The sequence below is a fragment of the Lithobates pipiens genome, unplaced genomic scaffold (assembly GCF_037356315.1).
Source record: "Lithobates pipiens isolate NorthernLeopardFrog02 unplaced genomic scaffold, aLitPip1_a1.2 Scaffold_23, whole genome shotgun sequence".
NCBI lineage: Eukaryota > Metazoa > Chordata > Amphibia > Anura > Ranidae > Lithobates > Lithobates pipiens.
In genome coordinates, this window is record NW_027507785.1 from 23,218,878 (window position 1) to 23,242,678 (window position 23,801).

Sequence of the window (23,801 nt, forward strand, 5' to 3'; positions counted from 1 at the left end):
ATGCAGCCAAGAGGCCCATGATAACTCTGGATGAACTGCAGAGAACTGCAGCTGAGGTGGGAGAGTCTGTCCATAGGACAACAATCAGTCGTACACTGCACAAATCCGGCCTTTATGGAAGAGTGGCAAGAAGAAAGCCATTTCTCAAAGATATCCATAAAAAGTCTCATCTAAAGTTTGCCACAAACCACACATGTGAAAGAAGGTGCTCTGGTCAGATGAAACCAAAATCCAACTTTTTGTCCACAATGCAAAACGATATGTTTGGCATAAAAGCTACACAGCTCATCACCCTCAACACACCATCCCCACTGTCAAACATGGTGGTGGCAGCATCATGGTTTGGGCCCGCTTTTCTTCAGCAGGGACAGGGAAGATGGTTAAAATTGAGGGGAAGATGGATGCAGCCAAATACAGGACCATTCTGGATGAAAACCTGTTGGAGTCTGCAAAAGACCTGAAACTGGGACGGAGATTTATCTTCCAACAAGACAATGATCCCAAACATACAGCAAAATCTACAAAGGAATGGTTCACAAATAAACGTATCCAGGTGTTAGAATGGCCAAGTCAAAGTCCAGACCTGAATCCAATCGAAAATCTGTGGAAAGAGCTGAAAACTGCTGTTCACAAACGCTCTCCATCCAACCTCACTGAGCTCGAGCTGTTTTGCAAGGAAGAATGGGCAAGAATTTCAGTCTCTTGATGTGCAAAACTGATAGAGACATACCCCAAGCGACTTGCAGCTGTAATCGCAGCAAAAGGTGGTTCTACAAAGTATTAACGCAAGGGGGCCGAATAATTTTGCACGCCCCAATTTTCATTTTTTTATTAGTTAAAAAAGTTTCAAAAATCCAATAGATTTCGTTCCACTTCACAATTGTGTCCCACTTGTTGGTGATTCTTCACAAAAAATAAAAATGTTATATCTTTATGTTTGAAGCCTGAAATGTGGCAAAAGGTTGGAAAGTTCAAGGGGGCCGAATACTTTCGCCAAGGCACTGTACATATTCACTTAAAGCGGTTGTATGTGTATATATATATATATATATATATATATATATATTTTTTTTTTTTTTTTTTAACTTATTATAGGCTTACCTGTAGGTAAAAAAAAAAAAATCTCTCTTACACCTGTAAGGTTTAGGAGATATTCCCCTCGCAATGCGCCACTGACATCAGCGGCTCATGCACACAGGGGATTCTCGGCTGAAAGTCCGGCAGACGCCAGACCTTGCCGGAAAGAAATCTCCCCCACGTGCGTGGGAGTGACGATATCGTGGCTCCGGCCACTCACAGCGCCAGAGCTGCGATACCCAGAAGACACACCGAGGGAACATGCCAGCTCCCTTGGCGTGGAGCATCAGAGATAATCGGGGCCTCGTTCTAAGGCAAGTATTTCATAATGCGGTGCATACTAGCTCATTATGCCTTTTCCTTTGCAGGTCAGAAAATAAATAAATCATTTCAGCGGGTTTACTACCGCTTTTATGAGAAAGTGTTGGATGAGCATAGTGGAAACTATCAGGGGCATGGGACAAACATGGTACTCACATTTTTATATCCTGATTACATGTTGGGATTGTGTACAATCACATCAAGCATATGACTCCTTTTGGAGACTATGAGTGATTAAACAAAGCAAATGTAAAAGTGTATTTGTAATTTATATCCTATGTTTTTATGAACATTTAACACTGTAATTTGTATAATGTGATGTTGTATTAATAAAAATGTAACTTTTACATACTCTGATACTTTTATCCATCATATATACAATCTCCCACAGGGCATTCTTTACTTTACAAACATGTTCTACTTACCATTTGCACAGAGCAGGTCTGATCCTCTTCTTTTTAGGTCCTCTGCGAGGGCTCCCGACTCCTCTCCCTCATGCAGGGCCCCCAAAGAAAGCAGATTGTCCCAGGGGCACCGCTGCATGCTCACTTCCGAGCTGCTGCTCTATGCATCCATAAGACACATAGTCATTGCTAGGCTTTCCTCTTGCCCTCTCATTGGCTCACTGGCTGTGATTGCTGTCTCTGCCAATGAGGAGGGAGAGTCCCTGTACAGCCAAGGCTATTGTTAACATTGCTGAATTGGAGAGGGCTCAGGTAAGAATTAGGGGGGCTGCTGCACACAGAAGATTTTTCACCTTCATGCATAGAATGCATAAAGCTAAAAAAAATATTTTAGCCTTTAGGATAACTTTAAACACATTTTAACATACAATTGGCTCACTTCACAAAGCCAGCACACCAGAATAAGAATACTTATTTTGAAAAAGTACCTTCTTGTAAGTTGAGTCCGACGAGAATGGAAAATTACAGTAACATGGCTAAAGTAAAAGCCTTTATCCTTGTGTTAAAGTGGTTGTAAACCCTTACAACACACTTTGACCTACAGGTAAGCCTAGATTAAGGCTTACCTGTAGGTCCAAGAAATATCTCCTAAACCTACACGGTTTAGGAGATATTTGCCGAAAGACAGGCACCATGCTCCGTAGACAACGGTGCGGAGGCGCACTGAGCGCGGCACTGTCAACGGCGAAGATTCCGTACGTGGCGGCTTCCGTGCGCATGCGCGGGAGTGACGTCATTGTGGCTTCGCCGAATGACAGCGGCGGAGCAGCGAGATCCACCGAGAAGATGGATGCTCCGGACTACAGGGGACAGCGGCGACATCGCTGGCTCCTGTGTCAGGTAAGTGACACATAATGGACTACTATGCGATGCATAGTAGTCCATTATGCTTTGCCTTTGCAGGGAGTGAAAGAGGAAGTAAACTCATCAGGGTTTACTTCCTCTTTAAAGTCTTGTGAACTGATCTCATTGCATCCAAATTTTAGATTTCTCACAAGGGTATCTACACACCTCTGACTGCCCATCCAACCGCTCCCCCCCCCCCATTCCCCTCCGATACTATGTTCTTACCAGGATTGGTAAATACCCAGGTGGAGATGTTGGCTCCCGTGCTCATGATGTACTCCACATCCAGACTGGCCTCAATACCGGCCCTGCCTGCACCCTGCTGACCCACCACATGGTCCACCTCTGAGCGATGATCAAAGCTTCCTCCAAATAACTTCATGAACTCTGCCAGGTCGCCTTGGCTGAAGTACTGCTCCAGGAACTGAAGATGGAGTACAAGAAAGAGTTACATGTCAATCAGAAAAGATTCATTACCAAAAACCATCTGCATGATAAAAACATTTAGGGCATTGTATAAAAAAGACTGGACTTGAAGGAATATATAGGCTTCAGTTGCTGACTTTGCCTTCTGAAAAAGCTCACAAGTAATTTTGACCAAATAGGTGCAAATGACAAACAGAAGCTTGTCTAACGTCTAATGCTTGTAAAACTATTAATCCAAGACAAACTTCAAAACAACCCCGGCCTGGAACCATGCCTTCTGATGAGCTTCACCGAACACTGAGCTTAAATCATAAATAACTTTTTCTACAATCTCTACAATTAAGCCCTGTGTTGAGTGAAACATCAGAGGAGGACATCCTAGGCAGGACTTCTATAAAGTCTGTCCTGGAAAAATACAGTTTTACAAGCATTGGGTGTTATGGTGTGCTTCCAGCTGTTTCTGTCTGGGCGTTTTCGGAGAAGCTTTCTAGCAGTTGCATAGGTTTGGGTGGAGGACCGGAGGAGATGAAGGCAGAGGCGGTGTAGAGATAGAGGTTTAGATTTATAATGGGAAAAAAAACAAAAACTTGTGTTTTCACACCCATAAATGCTCTCCAAGCACGCATTTACAAGAAATTTATTTCAAAATCCGCACTCAGTGGTGCAAAAACTGGTCTCCTACAGTGTCGCATGTTTGTTGATGATATAACAAGGGGAGAGGCTCCTTCCTGCATCTATGGTGGAATTGCACACCAATTCAAAACTAATTGGACACAAATTAAAAAGTGGATAGTACATACATCACTGACACTCAAATGGAACCAAGTGCAGCTTGTTGTCTTAGCCCTTGTACACACGGTCGGACATTCCGACAACAAAATCCGTCGGATTTTGCTTGACGGATTTTGTCCGAAACTTGTGTTTCATACCCACGGTCAGACAAAGTTGTCGGAAAATCCGATCGTTCGTCACGTGATGGCCTTTTTTTGTTACTACGGGACTACGTTCAGGCTATTAGCCAATAGCTTTGGTCCAGGAATTTGATCTGAGCATGCGTGGCACTTTGTCCTATCTGAATTTTCTACACACATTCGGACAAAGTCAGATCGGATCATGTTGTCGGAAAGTTTTATAGCCCAGCTCTAAAACTTTGTCTGTTGGATATTCAGACGGAAACAGTCCGATGGAGCCCACACACAGTCGGATTATCCGACAACACGGTCCGATCGGACATTTTCCGTCGGAATGTCCGACTGTGTGTACAAGGGCTAATGTCTACTACACGTCGATGATCTTTCTTTAAAAAAAATATATAAAACCCCCCTAATACGACACTTAAAGAGGAAGTAAACCCTGATGAGTTTACTTCCGCTTTCATTCCCTGCAAAGGCAAAGCATAATGGACTACTATGCATCGCATAGTAGCCCATTATGTGTCACTTACCTGACACAGGAGCCAGCAAAGTCGCCGCTGTCCCCTGTAGTCCGCCGCATCCATCTTCTTGGTGGGGTCTCGCAGCTCCGCCGCTGTCATTCGGCGAAGCCGCGATGACGTCACTCCTGCGCAGGGAGCCGACACGCGCGGCAGCTCCGTCGCTGAGAATGCTGCGCTCAGTGCGCCTGCGCGCCGCTGTCTACGGCGCATGCGCCGTAGACAGCGGTGCCTGTTTTCGGGCAAATATCTCCTAAACCATATAGGTTTAGGAGATATTACTTGGACCTACAGGTAAGCCTTAATCTAGGCTTACCTGTAGGTAAAAGTGGTTTGTAAGGGTTTACAACCACTTTAATGCTGCCTAAGCGTTGATTCTGGTGAACTGGAAAACCAGAGATACTCCAACCATAAAAAGGTTGGTTACTGAAGGTCAAACTTATTTATGAAATGGAAGAAACCATCACGATAAAAAGGAGAAACTACAACTCAATTCCACCATAGATGGAGACCTTGGAACATCTTCACTCTACCAGAGACCTTTAAAAGATTACTTTTCATTTAAAACTTCCTGTGGATTTACTTTTAAGCCCTCCACTCATGCCCACACAACACTACATAAAATAGTACTCCTCTTTATTATCCGTTAATTATTACACATTTCATATCTTTAAAAATTTTAAAAAGTTTTCATAAGCTTCTGAAGACTATTATCACATATCTTAAGCATTTTGAGTGTCCCTGATAACTGATAACTCAAAAACTCGGAATACTTGTTTAACCTTTGTTTATTCACAGCTATATTGATTCCCTTTGAAAAGAACAAATTATCATTGTTTTGCCACATTTCATTTGTTCATTACAAGTCATGTATATTTTAAGCAATATTTTACCTCTTGCTGTTTGTTAGCATATTTGGTATCTTTATATACCTCATCATGCTCTGTATTTAAATTTTTTTCCTATACAATAAGCTTTATTGTGAAAAAAATAAATAGAGGTTTACGGATACAGGTGGATAAATGGCGATATAGAGATGGGATAAAGAAATATTAGGTGGAAGAACTGTACAGAGGTGGTGTGGGTGTACAAACAGTGGTGGTATAGGGATGGGAGTGAAAGATTGGAGGGGGGGGGGGGGGTAACAGGGATAAAGGGATGCCCGTAGATGGGTAGAAGAATGGTTTACATAGGGATTAAGAAAGAAGAATGTGACTAGAAAGACTGGAGTGAAAATGTGTGTGCAAGGAAGTGGAGGAGGTGGGTGGAAAAATTGGGGTGATGGAATGCATTGAAGGGAAAAGGACACATAGAGGGTTATTTACTAAAGGAAAAATCCACTTTGCACTGCAAGTGCACCTGGAAGTAGAGTCACTGCAGATCTGAAGGGGACACGCAAAGAAAATAAAAAACAGCATTTTAGCTTGCACATGATTGGATGATAAAATCAGCAGAGCTTCCCCTCATTTCAGATCTACCCCTTAGATTTAGAGCGACTGCACTTCCAAGTGCACCTGCAGTGCAAAGTGGATTTGCCTTTTCGTTTAATAAAAACCTACGAAAATTATAATATATATATATATATACACACACACATATATATACACATACATACACACACACACATTAATATAGATATACATCTTTATATCTGAAATCTAAAAAACTAAAATAATGTGGTTGCATAAGTGTGCACACCCTCTTATAACTGGGGGATGTAGCTGTGAGAATTAGGGCCGGTTCACACTGCGGGCGATGCGAGGCGACAAGACTTGCCTCGCCGCAATCTGACAAGTCGCCCCTGTTCTGTACAATGGAACCGTTCTGAGAGGAGCGACTCGAGTCGCTCCGACTCAGAAAAAAGGTTCCTGTACTACTTCTGGGCGACCTCGGTGCGACTTGCATTGACTTCTATACAGAAGTCATTTGCAAATCGCCGCTGAGGTCGCGGCAGGTCGCGGCGAGGCAAGTCGGTGTCGCCTCGCATCGCCCGCAGTGTGAACCGGCCCTTAAGCAATCACATTCAAACTCATGTTAAATTGTAGTCAGTGCACACCTGCCATTATTTAAAGTGCCTATAATTAACCCCAAATAAAGTTCAGCTGTTCTAGTAGGTCTTTTCTGACATTTTCTTATGGCCCGTACACACGATCCGAATATCGCACGAAAACGGTCGTCCGAGGAAGGATCGTACGATTTTTGGATCGTGTGTACACTACTTTCGACAGCCGATCCCGACCATTCATCCGATATTATTCGATCGGACATGCACAGAAATTTTCCTCGTACGATTCCAGATCGTACGATTCCAGATCGTATGATTTTTGTTTAGTCAGTATAGTTGTCGTCCGAAAATACAATACAAATACATTACAACACATGATATCACTAACGATTTTTTTTTTTCTATCCTACGAGAATTTTCGTGACTTTATTTAGCTATTCAATTTCTACTTGCGATTATTAACCGAAAACGGTCATGAGATCGGTCGTATGATATTCGGATCGTGTGTACGGGGGCATTAGTCACATCCTACAGCAATAGCCATGGTCCGCAGAGAGCTTCCAAAGCATCAGAGGGATCTCATTGTTGAAAGGTATCAGTCAGGAGAAGGGTACAAAAGAATTTCCAAGGTATTCGATATACCATGGAACACAGTGAAGACAGTCATCATCAAGTGGAGAAGATATGGCACAACAGCGACATTACCAAGAACTGGACATCCTTCCAAAATTGATGAAAAGACGAGAAGAAAACTGGTCAGGGAGGCTGCCAAGAGGCTTACAACAACATTAAACAAGTTGCAGGAATATCTGGCAAGTACTGACTATGTGGTACATGTGACAACAATATCCCATATTCTTCATACGTCTGGGCTATGGGGTAGAGTGGCAAGATGGAAGTCTTTTCTTATGAAAACAAAACATCCGAGCTCAGCTAAATTTTGCAAAAACACATTTGAAGTCTCACAAAAGCGTGTGGGAAAATGTGTTAAGGTCTGAGGAAACCAAGGTTGAACTTTTAGGCCATAATTCCAAAAGTTATGTTTGGCGAAAAAAACAACACTGCACATCACCAAAAGAACACCACACCCACAGTGAAGCATGGTGGTGCCAGCATCATGCTTTGGGGCCAGTTTTCTTCAGCTGAAACAGAGGCCTTAGTCAAGGTAGAGGGAATTATAAATGGTTCAAAATACCAGTCAATATTGACACAAAACCTTCAGGCTTCTGCTAGAAAGCTGAACATGAAGAGGAACTTCATCTTTCAGCATGACAACGACCCAAAGCATACATCCAAATCAACAAAGGAATGGCTTCGCCAGAAGAAGATTAGACTTTTGGAATGGCCCAGGCAGAGCCCAGACCTGAATCTGATTGAAAATCTGTGGGGTGATCTGAAGAGGGCTGTGCACAGGAGATGTCCTCACAATCTGACAGATTTGGAGTGTTTTAGCAAAGAAGAGTGGGCAAATGTTGCCAAGTAAAGATGTGCCATGCTGATAGACTCATACCCGGAAAGACTGAGTGCTGTAATAAAATCAAAAGGGGCCTCAACAAAGTATTAGTGTAAGGGTGTGCACACTTATGCAATCATATTATTTTTTATTTTTTTTACTTCCCTCCACCTAAAAGATTTCAGTTTGTTTTTCAACCGAGTTGTACAGTTTATAGGTCACACTGAAGGTGGAAAAAGTTCTGAAATGATTAATCTTTGTCTCTTTTTTTTTTTTCACATCACAGAAACCTGACATGTTACCACCCTAGACTTTTTATACCCACTGTATCTTTTAGTGTACACATACACACACAGATCATATGTACATGTGAAGCATAATTTATGGATGTGACACATTTATTTGTAATTTTGAATGCTTATAGGGCTAGCACCTATCTTTATGTACTTTGTACAAATAGTGGTGGAGTTGTGTTGTTGGGTGGGGTAGAGTGTGTGAGTGTGTGTGTGTGTGTGTGTGTGTGTGTGTGTGTGTGTGTGTGTCAGGGGCGGATCCGGGGGGGGGGGGGGGCAATTGGGAAATTGCCCCCTCCGAGAATACGGCCGGCGGAGGACAGCACGGCCAGTTTTGCTAGTGACTGCGCTGAGTGCTAGTGAGTTAACGGGTGGGGGGGGGGCAGCTTAGGAGGGCTGCTGGCCAATCAGGAAGCCAGCGGGCAGGGGATCAGGGAGATGACATCTCTCACTGCCCTGCATTCCTCCAGTTCCCCCCTCACTGTGCGGGAAGCTGTGTGCACAGAGAGATTACATCATCTCTCTGCTGCCTATCTTCACTCTGGGACTCAACAAAAGACCACCTTAGCAGAAAAGTGACACAGTAGGTGACAATCCGCAATGCGTGGCAAGTGGCAATCCGCAATGTGTGGCAGGCTATGTGACAAGTGGCAAGTGGCAATCCGCATTGTGTGGCATGTGACGTGGCAAGTGACAATCCGCAATGTGTGGCAGGCTACATGGCAAGTAACAATCCGCAATGTGTGGCAGGCTACGTGGCAAGTGACAATCCACAATGTGTGGCAGGCTACGTGGCAAGTGACAATCCACAATGTGTGGCAGGCTACGTGGCAAGTGACAATCCACAATGTGTGGCAGGTGACATGGCAATCCGCAATGTGTGGCAGGCGACGTGGCAATCCCCAATGTGTGGCAGGCGACGTGGCAATCCCCAATGTGTGGCAGGCGACGTGGCAATCCGCAATGTGTGGCAGGCGACGTGGCAATCCGCAATGTGTGGCAGGTGATGTGGCAAGTGACAATCCGCAATGTGTGGCAGGCGACATGGCAAGTAACAATCTGCAATGTGTGGCAGGCTATGTGGCAAGTGACAATCCGCAATGTGTGGCAGGCGACGTGGCAAGTGGCAAGTGGCAATCCGCAATGTGTGGCAGGTGACGTGGCAAGTAACAATCCGCAATGTGTGGCAGGCTATGTGGCAAGTAACAATCAGCAATGTATGGCAGGCGACGTGGCAAGTGACAATCAGCAATGTGTGGCAGGTGACGTGGCAAGTGGCAATCCGCAATGTGTGGCAGGTGATGTGGTAAGTGGCAAGCCGCAATGTATGGCAGGTGACGTGGCAAGTGACAATCCGCAATGTGTGGCAGGCTACGTGGCAATCCACAATGTGTGGCAGGTGATGTGGCACGTGACAATCCGCATTTGGTAGCAGGCGACATGGCAAATGACACCCTCAGGGCTCCCACTGATTCTGCATTATGGTGAGTTAAACCATTTAATTTTATATTACAATGTAATAATAGAAATGATGCGCTTCAATCATCCTGACACCATAACAGCCATGGTGCCATAATGATTGAAGCGCCAATACCAGCCATTACCCATATAAATTACCCCCCAAAAAACATATTTTTCAGCAGTGCCCCTCCCGAGACTAGACTCTGGATCCGCCCCTGGTGTGTGTGTATGTACTGGAGGTTAAGTTAAAGAGATGTTCTTGAAGGAATAGGGGTGGAAGAATGATGATATATTGATCCAGGGAGATTAATGTGACTGAAAGTATGAGGGTGAAGGGGTGTGCATGGTAATGAAAGTAGAGGAGGCTGGTAAAAGTGTGGAATGCATGGGTGGGGGGGGGGGGGTAAAGAATGGTGGATGGAGAAACTATAGGAAAGGGGTGTGGGTTTGGAGTAGTGGTGTATAGAAAGGGGGTGGGGCAACGGGGCAATTGCCCCCTCCGAGAATCCGGAGTTCATAGGAGTAAAGTGATCCATGTGAAATAATAGAATTAGAGAATGGTAATTGAGGGAGAGGAATGTGACTGGAAGAATGGAGGTGAAAAAGTGTGTGAACAGATGGGAGTGGAGGAGGTGGGTGGAAGGATGGGCATCATGGGATGTATTGAAGTAAGGGGGTGGAGGGATGAGATAGAAGAACGGTAATATAGACAAGGGGGTAAGGAAATATGGGTAAAGGAACTGTAGGGATGGGTATGGGTGTACAAACAGTGATGGAGGGGTATAGGGAAGGGAGTGAAGGAATGGGGGAATAAATGGGGTAAAAGGGATCACATGGAGGAATGGGGGTGGAAGAATGGTGATCCAGTGATAGGAATGTGACTGGAAGGATGGGTGATGGGGTTGAAGGGATACCAATAGAGGTGTAGTGCAATGGGTGGGGTGTGGATTGAGAAATGAAGGATGGAGAAGAGAGGGTGACAGGAGGCCCAGGAGGAGCTTCCAGTTACAATGGCATCTCTGATGAGCTCCATAGAAGGATATTTGGATACAAGTTGGGTTTTCTGTGTATGGAAGATACATATAGATAGGCTGCTTTACAGATCAGCTATGTATGGGTGTAGGGCTCTGAGGATGCAGGGTGGTGTTAGATTATTTATTAAATTTGACTTTTGGATGAACCCCTTTGGGGTAAGACCGCGCTGTATCAAGATACAACTCAACTCAACTCTATTCCAACCTAATTATGCACAACAAGTTAATTTGCACTCTTGCATCATGTACAGTAAATAGGAGATTCATGAGGTTATACAGTACATTCTGAATATAAGAGGGGTATACAGTACACAAAGGAAACATCGGGGGGGGGGGGGAGTATGGTTCATCACAGTACAGGGAAGGAAGATGGTATATTGGTGGATATATTGGTGGAAAAGAGATATGGCACATTGTGGAAACACATGGACTACATGACGCTCTGGGTACCTGAGCACAAGCCTGGCTGTTGTTGGGGTGGCTTCCAGTGTCGCTGGATGTCAGGTTATATCTCTCTCGCAGGACAGACGGGGTGACTCCCAGGTGAAAACCTTCCTTTATTCCGACCACTTTATTCTCGCGTCTTCTCAGGGCTTTCCTGACGGGTGGAAATCGGTGTAACCCCCCCACTAAGGAGAGAGTAACAATATACATATATACACTGCTGGCTATGCTATATATAAGAAATGTTAAGAACTTTGATCCTCCATCTGGTGAGAAGGCCCAGGGGTTTAGGTGGCATATGACTGCAATCAACCCGCCATAATTGTAAGAGTTATCAGTGGGATCTGGATTTTGGGCAAAATAATGAAGGAAAAGGGGCAGGCCATGGCATCACAACAGGTGGCAGTCTAACCCCTCTCTATACAGTGATGGGGGGTCTATGCTCCCCGTTACATTGATGGGGGGGGGGGGGGGTGCCTATCCTCCCTGTACAGTGATGGGGGTGGGGTCCATCCTCTCTGTACAGTGATGGGGGGGGGGGTCTATCCTCTCTGTACAGTGATGGGGGGGGGGGTCTATCCTCTCTGTACAGTGATGGGGGGGGGTCTATCCTCTCTGTACAGTGATGGGGGGGGGTCTATCCTCTCTGTACAGTGATGGGGGGGTCTATCCTCTCTGTACAGTGATGGGGGGGGGTCTATCCTCTCTGTACAGCGATGGGGGGGGTCTATCCTCTCTGTACAGCGATGAGGGGGGGTCTATCCTCTCTGTACAGCGATGGGGGGGTCTATCCTCTCTGTACAGCGATGGGGGGGGGTCTATCCTCTCTGTACAGCGATGGGGGGGGGGGTCTATCCTCTCTGTACAGCGATGGGGGGGTCTATCCTATCTGTACAGCGATGGGGGGGGTCCTATCCTCTCTGTACAGTGATTGGCGTGTCAATATTTCTTATAAAGGAACTCTGTTTGGGTGAGATGGGGGAATGTTGGGGAGACTCCTGGTGTTCCACAGAGGTGTGGACATTGCTGGATCCACCAAGAGCGATAGTGAGGCTTGCGGTTACGCGCTACAAGGCCAACAACAAATAAAATGCAGTTGACCTCTGTGCTGTCCTACCGCAATGTCGAACGTGAGGAAGTGTTGGTAACTGTAGAGAAGTTTTCTCTACCTAACCCCCAATCTTTCTCTTCCTGAAAATGGCCACCCTCAAGGAATGCGGAGTACAGTGTTCTTGTGGCATACCCTGTCCACTGTCTACTTAGTCTTCTCTACCAGGAAGCCTGTCCATAACTCACCAAAGTCTATGTGTTCAGCCAGGTCAGGGGTCAGCGAGTAGTGGGATGCAGATCTGACCACGCTGCTGTCTCCATTCACGTACCGGTGGAACTTTACCCCAGGAAGCAAAACCTCTGCAGTGCTGCTTGATAGAGAGAGAGGAAGAGGGTGAGAATACAGGTGACTGTGTATGGAAAGGGGAATGGGGTAAATGTATTCCGACATGATAAAAAAAATTAGCCTGTGAGCAGGGGTCAAGTCCTGGGGAAAAAAGTGTGGAAACTCCCACCCAAGATCCACTCCCCCACCAAAAAAAATAAAAATGATACGCTCATATGCACGAACACTTAAAAAGTGGTATTTTTCATCCAATTTTCGTATTGTATGTATGAAGCTTAACTGTTAGTACATAAAAAAAAAAAAAAATCCTCAATAAATATAAATACGGTAATTCTCTGAATAATCAGCATTCATTCCATTGTGCTTCCATACAAATGTGAACATCATGTTCTGATCTTTATTGGGAAATTTTATTTTGTATATAGAGTGTTTATGTGGTGAGTTTACACTTTTCATTGAACAGAGTTTGGATAACACAGGGTTAAACGGAAAGGTCATAAATGAACTGCACATTATCTGGACAGAATGCTTGGGGAGATAGTGATGTGTTCCTGCTTAGGAGATGTATGTTAGCTTGGGGGGGCTGCAAACTCTGCAGGGCTCCAACACACACTCGCTGCTATTCCAACCCTTCACATATTTCCACATAAACTTCCCTCCTGGCATTAAACTTTGCCAAGTATTGTGCTCAGCTTACCACCCCAACTGATGTTCCTCCCTCAGCTCACCTCTCTCCCTGCATGTCCTGTGAGCAGAATAGCTGTGCTCCTCCTCTGGGTTTTGTTATCATATGGCATTGAAGATAGAGGAGGGGGGGATTCAGCGGGACACACAGAGCAAGTATGCAGGAGACTGGGGGGGGGGGGGGGGGGGAGGAGATGAGGAGACAGAAAATCAGGAGGGGCCGGCGGGGAGGAGCGCATCACGAGAGGTCTGACTAAATACAAATCTCTTAGCAGCAGGGACCTGATCTACCCGTCAGCTAGCTGTGATTGACAGGTAGATCAAAGAGGAAGCTGCCATGGGGCCCCCTACTGGCAATGCCTGAATGGTCAGTCCACCCCTGGACTTACTATTGGGAGCTGTGTTGGCAGCTGGTGGTGTAGCACCTGCCACACAGCTCGTATACTTCAAAGTCTTGCAGGACACGGCTGCTAACAGGAACGGAGTTCCTGTTGTGGAAAAAGTACAGGAACTCCGTTCCCATGCGTTCCCGCAGGACTTGAGTCCTGCCTGTGAGGGAAGGAAAGGTAGGGGTGGAGAACAGGAAAAGGATAGAAGTAGAAAAAGAGATCACAGAATGAAGAGACAGAAAGAAAAAAAGAAGAAAAAACTGATGATGGAGCTCCAAAAAAATATAAAAGGGAGGAGACCTGGAGATTCAGGGTGTTCAGCTTTGGAGAGTATATCGATGGGAAAAGGGGGTATAGCAGTGTTCCTCTGCTTTGATAAAGGCTATATCACACGGTGTGCCAAGTAGTCCTTAGCTTGGGTCACCAGATCTCAGCTTGGGCCACCCGATTTCTAGTACCCTTTAGCATGGGTTACCTGATCTCAAGTAGCCCTTACACAGTTTCTTGATCTGAAGAACATCTTAGCACGGGTTACCTGATCTCAAATAGCCCTGTGCATGGCTATGGGGAGGGACCTCCAGTTGATTGACAGCCTCAGCTCTGTTCCAGTTTGATCGCAAGGACCACTTAGCATGGGTCACCGTATCTCGAGTAGCCTGCCGTATGGATCTCCTGACCTGTTAGAGCTTATTTAAATACACCATAGGCTACTTCCACACTGCTCTGTTGCAAAAACACGGTAAAAGCGCATACGCGTTTTTTGCCGCATTTTTGGTACATTTTGTATCTGTGAAAAAAAGGACACCTATGGGTGCGTTTTTGCTGCTTTTTCCTTACAGGGGACTCATGTAATGTGAAAAAAGGACAACCCCTTTTGGTGTGTTTACCTTAGAGGGGAATCAAAGGCAACATCTTAAAAAAAAAAAAAAAAAAAAAAAAAAAAAAAAAAGTTATGAACAATTACATTTTTTTACAAGCAGAGGTACCCCCTGAAGTCTTCTAAAGCACCCCAGTGTAGATGGGAGATTAAAAACATCTTTTGTAGAAGGATCTCCTATAGCCGTCTGTTGCAGATTTTCACTGCTGATTAGTAAGCAACCATGTAACAAGTAAGCCCTTGTACACACGGTTGGACATTCCGATGGACAATGTCCGATCGGACCGTGTTGTCGGATAATCCGGTGTGGGCTCCATCGGACTGTTTCCGTCGGAGTATCCGACGGACCAAGTTTTCCAGCTGGGCTATAAAATTTTCCGACAACATGATCCGATCGGACTTTGTCCGATCATGTGTAGAGAATTCCGATTGGACAAAGTGCCACGCATGTTCAGATCAAATTCCTAGACCAAAGCTATTGGCCTGAACGTAGTCCCCTCCTAACGAAATAACGTCATCACGTTAAGTACGATCGGATTTTCTGACAATTTTGTCAGACGGATTTGGTTGTCGGAATGTCCGACCGTGTGTATAAGGGCTAAGAGTGAGTTCTACATCTACACCATGATCTTCCTTTACACATTTCTTGTTTATATTCTGTAGTTAGTACTGCACTGAGTTCTTGGTCTCCAGTAACATCAGAGGTGTACATGGGGAGCACTATCAGATGATGGTTTATTTAGTGGAAAAAAAAAAAAAAAACTCAAGGAGGAAAGACTTGGACTGAACTAGCAGAATGTAGAACAACTACAGGGCAGAGAAAAAAAGGAAAATCTTTACAAAATCTCACCATGGAATGTTCCATGTACAATCTGTGTGGTCACAAAGAGTGCCATCCTATGGGTGGAAACTGAAGCTTGATGTCCACCTCACTGTGAAATAAGCTGGAGCATCAGGTATTGTTAGTAATACCCCTCCAATTATCAGCTGGTGCCCCTGCTCTCCAATGCTCTCGAACTTGTAGAAGCCAAATATACATAGTTTTTTTTTTTTTTTATTAATTTCTCCTTATTACATTTTTAAACACAAATTCCAGTGACTTTCATAAATCACAAAGACCTTCATCTTGTACATAAATAACACAGAGGCAAGGCCATGCACAACACTCGAGTTGCCACAGGCTCGCCTGTAAAAGTATTCCCCCACCCCCCCACTTCGAACACACGCTGCTAGCCCCAGCCAACCCCATCGTGGTTGGCTGGGTGGAGGATAGTGGACGCCGTCGGGAACAGAAGGGAAAAAAAGGGGGGGGCACGAACCCCCCCCCCCCCCCCCCGATGGGGGCACCCAAGGAATGGTCCACCGAGGGAGATGTAAAAGAGGCCCCCAGCCCCAACCGGCCGAGCGGGTACTAGGCCCGTCCCCCAGCAACCCCGCCCAAGGGGTAACCCATTTCACTCAACCAGGGGTTCCATAGCACCCTAAATTTCTTTAAGTTGTTTTGCTTTATAAACATCGCTCTTTCACACCAAATTGTGGAGTTAATTGCGTTTACCCATGATTCTAATACAGGGGGACTTTTAGCCTGCCAGTTTATTGCTATTTGTCGCCTAGTCTGGGACAGGCACCTTAGTATGGACGTCCTTGTTAGAGAGGGAATTCTATCCTCCTCTAGAATCCCCAGTAGGCAAATCTTAGCCTCTGGTTTCAAAGTAATCTTGAACGCCCTGTTTATTCTATGTACAATTTCTATCCACATACATAGTTACATAGTAGGTGAGGTTGCAAAAGTCCATCAAGTTCAACCTATGTGTGTGATTATATGTCAGTATTACATTGTATATCCCTGCATGTTGCGGTCGTTCAGGTGCTTATCTAATAGTTTCTTGAAACTATCGATGTCCCACCACTGAGACCACCGCCTGTAAAAGGGAATTCCACATCCTTCCCGCTCTTACAGTAAAGAACCCTCTACATAGTTTAAGGTTAAACCTCTTTTCTTCAAATTTTAAATGAGTGGCCACGAGTCTTGTTAAACTCCCTTCTGCGAAAAGTTTTACCCCTATTGTGGGGTCACCAGTACGGTATTTGTAAATTGAAATCATATCCCCTCTCAAGCGTCTCTTCTCCAGAGAGAATAAGTTCAGTGCTCACAACCTTTCCTCATAACTAATATCCTCCAGACCCTTTATTAGATTTGCTGCCCTTCTTTCTAGTCGCTCCATTTCCAGTACATCCTTCCTGAGGACTGGTGCCCAGAACTGGACAGCATACTCCAGGTGCGGCCGGACCAGAGTCTTGTAGAGCGGGAGAATTATTATTTTATCTCTGGCATCCAACATCCCTTTTTGGCCCGTGGAACATAGAGCCATCCCTGTCCTGGAACTCTGCATACAGTTACTGCATTGGCAGAAGGTCCTCCACTGTCCAAAAAATATCCACAGATTTTACTCACAAGGTCACTGCGACATGAGAGGAGACAGTTCAGGAACCTCCGACATATAAAATACGCACAGGAATCAAGTGACAGCACAAGACAGGGAAATAGAAAAACTGTGAAACCACAAATGTGGCTGTTGGGTTATTGCACGAGCAAGGGATTGAGTAACACCTCAGGAAGCTACTGACGTGAGAAGTGAAAATGAGAACTTCAGATGACTCTGTGGGAATGTTCCAAACCCAACTCAGCAGAGCAAAGTTCATGGAGACAGGAAAATAAAGTGTAGGGGAAGACTGACCTCACTAAGACACTCAGCATTGTATTAGGGTGGTGGGAAACTTGCCCGGCCTATAGGGCAAGACACACCTCACTAGGACACTTTAGAGGGGGTGGGTGGGGGGCATTTACTAACAGCTGTGAAGAGTAACCAATCAGCTTCTAACTCCAGTTTGTTCAGTTAAGTCCTAAGGAGTGGAACTGTCTGGTCTGTAAGGGAAGACGCCTCACTAGGACGATTTATTGCCCACACAGGTGCAATTTACTGAAGTGGAAGGAAACAGCCTGTAGAAGGAGAAAGACCTCACAAGGACACCCTGTATTGTATGAGTGGAGGGAAAACATTGTCCAGCCTGTAGGGGGAGACATCTCACCAGGATACCCTGTGTTTTATGAGAGTGGAGGAGAACTGCCTGGCCTGTAGAGGGCGACACACCAAACTAGGACACCCTGCATTGTATGAGCGTGAAAAGAAACTGTCCAGCCTATAAGGGGTGACATACAGAACTAGGACACCCTGCGTTGTATGAAGGTGGAGAGGAACTGCCTAGTGTGTAGTGGAGACACACATTTCACAAGACACCCTTTGGTGCGTTAGGCTGGAGAAGAATTATTGGTGAGAAACCTCACCGGCGCTCACCTGACCGGCATCTCACACTGCAGGAAGTCTCCAGTCTGCACGCTGTCACACTGCTGGACTCCATGTTTCCTCAGCCAGGTGCGAACTGTCCGCAGGGTGTCCAGGGAGGGTCTGAGCAGAGCACCGAGATCTTCCAGGGACAGGAAGTGACCTGTGGGGGGGGGGGGGGGGGGGGGAGACATACGTTTTTTGTCAATGGCAGAGAAGAATGAACAGACCACCAATACAGCCCACAATGCACTCCCCAATACAGCTGTCAATACTGTACATTCCCCCAAATACACCTCCCAGTACTTCCTTAATACATCCCTTAATAAAATACACCTCTCATTACAATTCCCCAGTACACCTAACAATACACCTAGTGAACCTGCCAATACACCGGAACTGATATCAAGGGAGATGTTCCATATTACTGATGAACCTTCATGCCATCCCTGATGCCTATATTCCCAGCCCCCAGTGTTATGGTGGTCCTCCATTCTCTGTAGTCCCAGACCCAAGTGTTATAGCGATCCCCTGTCACCTCTATTTCCAGGTCCAGTGTTATGGTGTTTCTTCAATCTCTGTATTCCCAGGCCCCAGTATTATGGTGGTTGCCTGACTCCTATGGTCTCAGGCCCCAGTGTTATGGTGGTCCTGTTTCCTGTATTTCTATTTGACTCCTGTATTCTCAAGCCTTGGTGTTATGGTGATCCTCTGACCACTGCATTTCCAGGCCCCAGTGTAATAATGGCCCCTTGACTCCTGTAATACTAGGCCCCAGTGTGTTCTGTATTCCCAGGCCTCATTGTTATGGCGGCCCCCCCCCCCTCTGTATTCCCAGGCCTCATTGTTATGGTGGTCCCCCACCCTCTGTATGTCTGGGCCCTATTATTATGGCATTCATCCACCTTCTGTATTCCCAGTCCTCAGATTTATGGCAGTCATCCACCCTCTGTTTTCCTTGGCCCAAACGTTTTGGTGGTCCTCAACTGTTGCAGTTCTGGATCTCATTATTAGGTTAGTCCTAGAACATTCATATCCTTGGGCTTGCTGTTATAGCATCCCCCCCACCATGTGTTTTGCTAGACCACCTAGTTATGTCTGTCCTTTATCGTCTGTATTTCAATCCATTGTTAAAATGATTTTAAACGATCACCAGTGAATGGCTGTGCAGCGGGGGGTGTCAGGACAAGTTCGATCATTGGTACACAGAGTTCCTAGAATATATAGGGAACTAACCACGCTGTGTTCTCCTGCTTAGTGTGGTCAGTTTTTAATAGGAAAGCAGAGGGACTGGAACACCAGGGATTCCACACAAAGGAAGCATTACAAAGAACAGGATACTTTCTCATACACGAACATAAAACAGCAGTCACATATCAGGAATATGAATCGTTGGGTTAACAAACACTTTAATTCATGTTTATATTGACTGCAATAACCGAATGCTTTTATTTCCTAGACAGTCCCATGTGTTCTGGGTGCAGCAGGAAACGGGTCCCACTAGGTGGTGCTCTTGTGTTAGCCAGGTCATATGGACAAGCTGGGGGGCCTCTGTGTTCAGCTCTCCATTTAAAGAGACCCCGTCACAAGCCCATCCATTGCTGTGCTTTAAAATGGTTGTAAACCCTTACAAACCACTTTGACCTACAGGTAAGCCTAGATTAAGGCTTACCTGTAGGTCCAAGAAATATATCCTAAACCTACACTGTTTAGGAGATATTTGCCAACAGACAGGCACCGCTGTCTACAGCGCATGCACCGTAGACAGCGGCGCGCAGGTGCACTGAGCGCTCCGCAGTTAATGTCAATATGCCGCGAGTGGCGGCTCCCGTGCGCATGCGCGGGAGTGACGTAATCGCGGCTCCGATGAATGACAGCAGCGAGACCCACCAAGAAGATGGAGGCTCCGGACTACAGGGGTCAGCGGTGACATCGCTGGCTCCTGTGTCAGGTAAGTGACACATAATGGACTACTATGCGATGCACAGTAGCCCATTATGCTTTAGCTTTGCAGGGAATCAAAGAGGAAGTAAACCCATCAGGGTTTACTTCCTCTTTAACCTGCAGTATTTTCTAAATTGTTCACAGAGTTTCTTTAATGATCTGTAAGTGGCTATGGTGTGTGATATACAGTGGATATAAAACGTCTACACGTCTCTGTTAAAATGTCAGGTTTCTGAAAAAAAAAAAAAAGACAAAGATTAATAATTTAAGAACCTTTTCCACCTTTAATGTGACCCTTTAAAACTGTACAACTTTCAGTTGAACAACAAACTGAAATAAATCTTTTAGCTGGAGGGAAGTAAAAAAATAATAATCAGGTTGCATATGTGTGCACACCCATACACTAATACTAGGTTGAAGCACCTTTTGATTTTATTACAGTACTCAGTCATGGCACATCATGACTTGGCAATATTTGCCCTCTCTTTCCAAAAACACTCCAAATCTGTCAGAATGAGAGGGCATCTCCCGTGCACATCCCTCTTCAGATCACCCCATTGGGATTCAGGTCTGGGCTCTCGCTGTGCCATTTCAAAACTTTCATCTTCTTCCGGTGAAGCGCTTCCTTTGTTGATTTGGATGTATGCTTCGGGTCGTTGTCATACGGAAAGATGAAGTTTCTCTTCATGTTCAGCTTTCTAGCAGAAAGCTGGAGGTTTTGTGCCAGTATTCACTGGTATTTGGAACGGTTTATAATTCCCTCTACCTTGATTGAGGCCCCTGTTCCAGCTGAAGAAAGACAGCCCCAAAGCATGCTGCTGCCACCACCATGCTTCACGGTGGGTATGATGTTCTTTTGGTGACGTGCAGTGTTGTTTTTGCGCCAAACATATCTTTTGGAATTATGGCCAAAAAGTTCAATCTTGGTTATTTCAGACCATCACATATTTTCCCACATTTCCCACATGCTTTTGGGGGACTTCAGATGTGTTTTTACAAAATTTAGCTGAGCTTAGATATTTTTCTTTGTAAGAAAAAATAAATAAATAAAAAAGTCTTGCCATGCTACCCCAAAGATATGAAGAATACAGTAGATTGTTGTCACACGTACCACACAGCCAGTACTTGCCAGATATTCCTGCAACTTGTTTAATGTTGCTGTAGGCCTCTTGGCAGCCTCCCTGACCAGTTGTCTTCTTGTCTTTTCATCAATTTTGGAGGGACGCCCAGTTCTTGGTAATGTCACTGTTGTGCCATATCTTCTTCACTTGATGATGACTGTCTTCACGGCGTTCCATGGTATATCTAATGCCTTGGAAATTCTTTTTGTACCCTTCTCCTGACTGATACCCTTTAACAATGAGATCCAGCTGATGTTTTGGACGTGCTCTGCGGACCATGGCTTTTGCTGTAGGATGCGACTAATGCCACGTACACACGACCGGACTTTTGGACAGCAAAGGTCCGACGGAACGAGTCAGTCGGACAATTCGATCGTGTGTGGGCTCCATCTGACCTTTGCTTGCCAAAAATCCAGCGGACTTTAGAAATAGAACATGTTTTAAATTTTTCCACTGGAACTCCGCCGGACCTAGAAATCCGTTTGTCTGTATGCTAGTCCGATGGACAAAAAACAACGCTAGGGCAGCTATTGGCTACTGGCTATGAACTTCCTTATTCTAGTCCGGTCGTACGTCATCACGCTTGAATCCGTCGGACTTTGGTATGATTGTGTGTGGCCAAGTCCGTTCATTCGGGAAAAGTCTGTCGGAACTCCGTCGAAAGTCCGTCGGAAAGACCGTCGGACCTAGTCCCTCAAAAAGGTGTGTACTGACAACTATTTAACATGCATTTGAATGTGATTGCTTAAAGCGGTTGTATAGTAAATTTTTTTACTTTAACCTACAGGTAAGCCTTATTCTTTTTACCTACAGGTAAGTCTATAATATCTCCTAAATCTGTACAGTTTAGGAGATATTCCCCTCGCAATGAGCCGCTGACTTCAGCGGCGCATGCTGAAAGTCCGGCAGATGCCAGACCTTGCCGGGAAGAAAACTCATGCGCTGTGAGTGGCCAGAGCCGCAATACCTGGAAGACACGCAGAGAGAACATGTCGGCTCCCTTGGCGTGGACCGAGTGAGATGCCGGCGCCTCGTTCTAAGGTAAATATTTCATAATGAGCTAGCATGCAGTGCATACTAGCTCATTATGCCTTTTACCTTGCAAAAAAAAAAAAAGTCAGCGGGTTTACTCCCGCTTTAACTTTGAACACAGCTAGTTATAAGAGGGTGTGCACACTTTTGCAACCACTTTATTTTTGTTTTTTTATTTTTACCCCCATAAAAGATTTCAGTTTGTTTTTCAATTGAGTTGTACAGTTTATAGATTACATTAAAAAGGTGGAAAAAAGGTTCTGAAATGATATACCTTTGTCTCATTTTTTTATATCACATAAACCTGACATTTTAACAGGGGCGTGTAGACTTTTTATATACACTGTAAGGGTGTTACATACATTGTGCGCTTATGTCATCTGCAGCATGACATTTGTTTTTTTTTTTTAATTCAGGGTGGAGAAAACGAAAAGGATGAATCTGCATTTGTTTCCATGACTCCGTCCTTCCTCCGTTCTAGTTATGTGTTCAGTTTGCCCAGAACAAATATCCAAGAGCTTGGTGAATAATACTTAAGCCCCATACACACTATCAGATTTTCTGCTGAGGTGTTCCTTCAGATTTACCAAAACCATATAATATGAGGTCAAACCTTAGGCGTTTCAATTTGTATGTAATCAGGCAGGCCCTTGTACTACATGGGTTTTGGTAAATCTGAAGGAATAAAATCAGCAGAAAATCTGATAGTGTGTATGGGGCATTAGAGGTTATTATATGTCTCAGGGACTCTGGTAATAAATAGAGACCATAACATGACATCATCCCAACAGACTCCACCTAAAACTGATACCCACACCATATGGGGGTTTGTTATTAATATACTATTCTTTCTTTCCTCTGATGTTTGGGGTGACTCACCGTACTGGGGTGAATCTGGGTCAGATACCCTCCCAACCAGATCCCGTAACTTCTCCACATTCTGCTGCTTCAGGGCAAAGGTCAGAATCACCGATTCGTCACCCGAGAGGCGGCCAGTCTGTGTCCAGCCATCGGGGACCCTGCAAGAGAAAAACAAATGAAATAAATAGAGGAGTAGAGGTTTCTTATTGAATCTCCAAATACAGAAAGTGAAGATCAATCTTCCCAACTGGACAATTGGGTTCAATTGTTAACTCAATTCCCAGAAATCTGGAGAGAAGAGAAAGAGGATTGATCCACTGAAAACAGGAAACACATGATCCACAATTATAAAATACTAGAATAAATCTAGTCGCCTCAATAATGACAAAGAACTGAAGGCAATCAACATGAACAGGAAGGAAAACTTCAAACCTAAATGAAATATGGATGGGAATACCCAGCTGTCGTGGAAGTTTCCTGGATATTCGCCACTCATCTTCCAGGACAGCATACGAGAAGAAAAGGGGAAAAAAAAATCACCTACTAAAAGGTGGGACGACAGCCTGTGGAACCTTCCTGCCGAAAGCCTGGCCGTGGCTGGAGAGAAAGTCAACATGATAATGGCAGATGAAGGCTTGAAAGCATATCCAGGTGACTGTTTTACAGGTCTGTTCTGGTGGGGCACCACATTTTTTCACCCAGGAGGAGATCAAAGCCCCAGTGGAATAAGCTTTGGTGCCTTGTGGAGGGGTTACCTGTTGTGCTGGATTTCCAAAATGGCTTTTCTGATCTCTTTGGCTTTTTTTTTTGTAGCTTAATCACCATTTTATGGACCAGAAAGCAATACAGATAGGTAGTATGACTTCCTCTAATGTTTCATAATCTGTAGGTATTGCA

At 45.0% G+C, this 23,801-nt stretch overlaps 1 protein-coding gene across 1 annotated transcript in view; it reads right to left on the reverse strand.

Annotated features, from left to right (window-relative positions):
• The window catches only part of TPP1 (tripeptidyl peptidase 1), an 87,367-nt gene that overhangs the window by 49,767 nt on the left and 13,799 nt on the right, over positions 1 to 23,801 (reverse strand). The window contains exons 3-7 of the mRNA XM_077451311.1: positions 22,923 to 23,062; positions 17,959 to 18,109; positions 12,553 to 12,674; positions 11,263 to 11,441; positions 2,934 to 3,132 (exon numbers count right to left, since the gene is read on the reverse strand). Of these exons, the coding sequence (XP_077307437.1) occupies positions 2,934 to 3,132; positions 11,263 to 11,441; positions 12,553 to 12,674; positions 17,959 to 18,109; positions 22,923 to 23,062 (791 nt within the window). The remainder of the gene's footprint in view (positions 1 to 2,933; positions 3,133 to 11,262; positions 11,442 to 12,552; positions 12,675 to 17,958; positions 18,110 to 22,922; positions 23,063 to 23,801) is intronic.